Source organism: Petromyzon marinus, unplaced genomic scaffold (genome assembly GCF_048934315.1).
Source record: "Petromyzon marinus isolate PM22_M1 ecotype Great Lakes invasive population unplaced genomic scaffold, UKy_Petmar_22M1.pri1.0 PM_G_Scaffold_2, whole genome shotgun sequence".
In the NCBI taxonomy this organism is placed as follows: Eukaryota; Metazoa; Chordata; class Hyperoartia; order Petromyzontiformes; family Petromyzontidae; genus Petromyzon; species Petromyzon marinus.
Window position 1 is genome coordinate 6113280 of NW_027422761.1, and position 6000 is coordinate 6119279.

At 56.8% G+C, this 6000-nt stretch overlaps 1 protein-coding gene across 1 annotated transcript in view; it reads left to right on the forward strand.

The window, feature by feature from the left end:
* Positions 1 to 4806, forward strand: part of LOC142912375 (TPR and ankyrin repeat-containing protein 1-like) — a 47570-nt gene extending 42764 nt beyond the window's left edge. The window contains exons 19-21 of the mRNA XM_076060539.1: positions 403 to 1552; positions 3764 to 3853; positions 4280 to 4806. Coding sequence (XP_075916654.1) covers positions 403 to 1552; positions 3764 to 3853; positions 4280 to 4413 — 1374 coding nt within the window. The 3' untranslated portion in view covers positions 4414 to 4806. The remainder of the gene's footprint in view (positions 1 to 402; positions 1553 to 3763; positions 3854 to 4279) is intronic.
* Positions 4807 to 6000: the final 1194 nt, after the last annotated feature.

Consider the following 6000-nt stretch of genomic DNA (forward strand, 5'->3'; position numbering starts at 1 on the left):
TTAAGGTTTGGATACAAATTGAGCAATCATTGGAAGGATGTTATTAACCAGGTAAAAAACTTAACTGCTTCATGGTTGTTGCCTTCATATCCGCATCTCCAGCTTCCCCAGCCTCCCACTCCCAGCCCTGCCCACTTCCCCCCCGGTCTCAGGTCCTCTCTTCCCCTAGCGCTTCTCTCTCCTCCCCCCTCTCTTACCTATATGACCTCTTGTCACGGAAGACCTCTCGCCCACTTCAGCAATTCTTTCTTGCTGTGGTTGTCCCACCTGTTGTCGCGATTCGTTTTATTTCGTCTTATTTTCTACCTACCACGTGGGCTTTTACCGAAAGAATCAAGGAGTGTGGATTCCTGCAGCCACGAAAGCTTAAAATCAAGATTGTTTCATCGTTCCCCCCTTCAGGCGAAACATCACCGTGACGTCTTCGAGGCTATTAATGAGTTCGGCAGAGGCCAGCAGCAACCTTCCGGCCACGACAGAGTGCTGAGGCACGTCGACCACTTGGCCCTCATGGTGTGCGGCGAGCGCAACGAGTTCCTACTCGACGCCTGCGGCGATGACCCCTGCGTGGAGTCGGGGGCAGCGGAGCGCCTGGTCGTGCTGTGCCTGGTCATGCTCGTTAACGTCCACATTCTGAGGAGGGCGAAGCTCCAGTCCCGCATCCGCGCGGCCGTCAGGAACGCCGGCGAGGGCCTCCCGCCCGAGAGGCGGGACAGGCTGCCGCCGCGTCTCCTGCGCTGCCTGGAAGCGGCCGACGCGGCCAAAGGACCCGGCGACGTGGCGGCTGCCCTGGACGCGCTTCTGCGGCAGAGGGATGGCGATCGTCTCTACGACTGCGTGTGGAGCTCGCGGAGGCGCGGCTTCTTCCTCCACCGCGGGTCGTCGGCCTCCCGATTCCCCGAGCGATTTGAGCGCGACCCGGGGGAGCCGGGGATTTCCGCTTCGAGCCCGGGGCGGTTCCCGAACGGCGACGGCGGCGAGGAGAGGGGGGAGGAGGAGGAGGAGGAGGACGAGGACGAGGAGCGGAGCGAGCTGCTCTTGCTGCGTCATCTGGCTGCGCGGCGGGAGACGGAGGAGCGGACGCGGCTGAAGGCTCGGCGCAGGTGGAGAGCGGCACGGCGGGCCCTGCAGTTTGCCGTGGCCCTGAGCGCCGGGCTGAGGGAGGAAGCCACGGGACAGACGGTCCTCAGACCCGCGCGGCTGACCCAGGGGCGCTGCGGCGTGTGCGGCGTGAGCTTCGCCGAGGAGCGGGACGCCGACGCCGACGCCGCCGCCGCCGCCGCCGGCGCGTCCGGCGTCTCGGCGAGCGGCCACTACGGGTCCCGGGGCCACGCGTCCGGGACGGAGCGGTATCACGCCTACGTCGTCGAGTTCCGTCGCCTGGTAGATCCGGCGACGCGGAAGGCGGCGGCGGGGCTCCGGCGGTCTGAAGGGCCGCGCCGCCGGGGGCGCGCCGGCGCGCGGTTGGAGATGCGTCGGGAGGAGCTGAGGGAGGCGATGAAGCGCGTGGAGCTGCTGGAGCGCGAGCAGCGCACCGGCGTGCTTTGGGATGGTAAGGGTCGCTGCTCCTCCTCGTCGCGTGCACGGCTATCGGGGGTTTAAATATCCGCTCGCCTTGATTTGTTTTACCAAGATGTCCTCCTCGGTTTCCTGCTCGCCGCGTCCGATCGGAATCTTAATTTAGACTGCAAGGAGGAATCCGGTGAGCTGTGAAGCTCTTTCCCGCGGATGTCCAGAATGGGGGGGGGGGGGGGCTGGGTCAGCCAGTTACAACAGCAATCAATGCAATAAAAACCGATAGGAGTGCAACACTGAGAAGATGGTTAAGCAATTCACTAAATATAAATAAGTGATCATTTGTATTATTGGTTCTTTCGGTAAAGTCACCACATAGAAGGGAAACAATAAAAATATTTTTTTTAAAAATTCTCCCGACGTTTCGACTGCAACACAAGAAGCAATCATCATCAGGTGTGAAAACCACAGCAATAATTTTTTTTTTCAAATGTTCTTGCTGTGGTTTTCACACCTGACGATGATTGCTTGTGTTGCAGTTGAAACGTCGTGAGAATATTTTTTTTATATTTTTATTATTTTATTGTTTCCCTTCTACGTGGTGACTTTACCGAAAGAACCAAGAATATGAATTCCTGCAATCACGAAAGCTTTAAATCAAAAGTGATGATTTGTATTCGTATTTATCAAAGCTTGGGCAAAGTATTAAAAAAACACCAGCAAAAGACATCCAAAGTGCTGCTGCTAGGAGAAGCGAGCTTGGGGGGCTTGGGCAGGACGCGTCGTCAACGGACCGGGAGGAACGACGGTTACCCGATGGTCGACGCCGATAACGGAGCAAGCGGCGAAGGGACATTGCGTCCGAGAGAGAGAGAGAGAGGTCGCGTCCACCGGAGCGACGAGATCGAGATTGTTGCACCGCGGGATTGCGCGGGCGGTGGCAGTGGCCCCGGGAGGCCTTCACTCGGCGGTGGATTGATCACGGCGATCTTTTATTTTCCATTCGTACGGCTGCCGATATGGATGCAGAGCAACGTGCACAATTTGACGTGCATGGGGGGTCAAGCCGGACAATCGCGTCAGGAACACCGGGTGTATCGCTGTAACGATGTCTTCTGCGTATTTGTTGGATGATCGGGAATTGCGTCGTTACGTGTCCACAGTCGCATCCAGGAGAGTTTTTAATATTCCATTTCTGCATCAGGTATCTGCTTCTGCCCCCGCTCTGTGCGGATGCGGTTTATTAATTAATCGCATCCGCTGATGATGGATCTTGGAGAAGCGTCGCTTTGTAATCAAAACTGTATCCTGTCAGAGTGAAGGCTCCTAACTCCTTTTTAAAGAGATTACTTTGAACACCGTTTACTTGATTAACTCCCTTAACATAAATGCGATTTGCGGTCCCATCTTGTGGCAGATGGAACCTTACAGAGCAAATTAATCCGTGTGGTCGTCAATCCGAAGATGGTGAGAGCACCGCATCTTCACATCGGATCACGGACTCCTTGGTGCCGGGTCTCCAGTACCGCATCAGGGCAACACCAAACCCGCGATGCCACTCAGACCCGGTCGCGGTGCCTCGTGATGGGGCGCCTCGGTGGCTTTGAGATGTGAACTACCTCGCCCGGCATACAGGAGGTCGCGGGTTACATCCCGACCCTGACGCCTCTCGGCAATCCCCTCCGCTTATGCGAACGCAACCTTAGAGGCCTCGGATTGACCGAGCGGGCCATCGCGCGCGGCTCTGCCTCCGCGGAGGAGGCTTGCAATGATGAGGCCTTAGAGGTCGGCGCAAGCACCTTGAGGTGGCGGTTCACGCGGGGAGAGGAGAGGAAGCGCCAACCAGGATTTGAACTCGCAGCCATCGCGAGCCTCCCCCCCCTCTCTCCAACACTGAGCCACACGGCCGGTTTGCCACGGTGCGCAGCAGGGTGACGTGCAATTGTTAACGCGACCTCTACCGGCGCTTTCTCAGCGCTGTGAAGGAGGGCCGTTGCCTGAAACGTCGCGTTACGTAGATACGTTTTGAGGCCGTGACTAACGCGAGGTTTTTCTTTGTTAGGCTGTGCTCTGCGCAGCATCGCCAAATAATTCGTCTCGTTCCGGTGCATTGGTGGTTTGTCGCGATGGGAAAACGGCGTTCCGGGCTTCCAGGCTCCGCGGAGGACGATTCCACGAGCATCCCTGATGATCCCCCGCCTGGGCGTGTTTGCGTGTTGGCGTGCGTGTCGGGAATTTCACCATGCAGTCGGCGAGAAGCTGCAATCGGCGGTGGAGCATTTGGACAGGTGCACCACGGAGCTGGAGTCGATCGTGGCCCGCGGAGCGGCCGACGCAGGTTTGTCGCTCGATTTTACCCCGAGGTCGTTTTTTAATCATCCGGTCGGAGTGACGAGCTCACGGCGGTCAACTCTCTCTCTCTCTGTCTGCTGCTGGAGTCGGCCAAGTGAGCTCGCGTGAACCAGTTTTGCCGTACGGGGGGGGGTTTCTCCTTTCACCCGTACCCCTCATGGACAAAGATGGCCAACGCGCGACCGTGTACGACCCATTGAGTCCACATTCCTCGCTCCGCCGTCTCGTGTTCGGCCGCCCCGCGGGGGCGTCCGCGTCGGATTTTGAGTGCGCGGCGGAGGCGGCCGGTGGAGGAGTGGGGCCCCCCGTGCTCGGCGGCGCGTCGATCGGCGGGCCCTGCGTTGTTGGCGGGACGCGCTCTGTGGTTTTGCCCGTTGCGGGCGGTTGACCGGGCCCTGGTGGTGTTCATCAGACGAGGTGCATGAGGATGAAGGAGAGCCAGAGGGGGCGGCGACCTTCAAGGAGCTCGACCCGCTGCACAAGACGGAGCGCAGGCCGGGGCCACGGCGACGCCGAGGAGTCCCGGCTCCGGCACTCGGGCTTTGAACGGGGACTCCGCCCCTGCTACACACACACACACACACCACCAGATCTACACACATTCACTAACCCCAGCTATACACACACACACACACACCACCAGATCTACACACATTCACTAGCCCCAGCTACACACACACACACACCACCAGATCTACACACATTCACTAGCCCCAGCTACACACACACACACACCACCAGATCTACACACATTCACTAACCCCTGCTACACACACACCACCAGATCTACACACATTCACTAACCCCTGCTACACACACACACACACCATCCCCAGATCTACACACATTCACTAACCCCAGCTACACACACACACACCACCAGATCTACACACATTCACTAACCCCAGCTACACACACACACACACCACCAGATCTACACACATTCACTAACCCCTGCTACACACACACCATCCCCAGATCTACACACATTCACTAACCCCAGCTACACACACACACACCACCAGATCTACACACATTCACTAACCCCTGCTACACACACACAACATCCCCAGATCTACACACATTCACTAACCCCAGCTACACACACACACACCATTCCCAGATCTACACACATTCACTAACCCCAGCTACACACACACCATCCCCAGATCTACACACATTCACTATCCCCAAGCTCCGGCACTCAGGCTTTGAACGGGGACTCCGCCCCTGCTACACACACACACACACCACCAGATCTACACACATTCACTAACCCCAGCTACACACACACACACACCACCCCCAGATCTACACACATTCACTAGCCCCAGCTACACACACACACCATCCCCAGATCTACACACATTCACTAACCCCAGCTACACACACACACACCATCCCCAGATCTACACACATTCACTAACCCCTGCTACACACACACACACACACCATCCCCAGATCTACACACATTCACTAACTCCTGCTACACACACACACACACACCATCCCCAGATCTACACACATTCACTAACCCCAGCTACACACACACACACACACCATCCCCAGATCTACACACATTCACTATCCCCAGCTACACACACACACACACACCATCCCCAGATCTACACACATTCACTAACCCCAGCTACACACACACACACACCACCCACAGATCTACACACATTCACTAGCCCCAGCTACACACACACACACACCATCCCCAGATCTACACACATTCACTAACCCCAGCTACACACACACACACACCATCCCCAGATCTACACACATTCACTAACCCCTGCTACACACACACACCATCCCCAGATCTACACACATTCACTAACCCCAGCTACACACACACCATCCCCAGATCTACACACATTCACTAATCCCAGCTACACACACACACCATCCCCAGATCTACACACATTCACTAACCCCAGCTACACACACACACACCATCCCCAGATCTACACACATTCACTAGCCCCAGCTACACACACACAAACACCATCCCCAGATCTACACACATTCACTATCCCCAGCTACACACACACACACACCATCCCCAGATCTACACACATTCACTATCCCCAGCTACACACACACACACACACCATCCCCAGATCT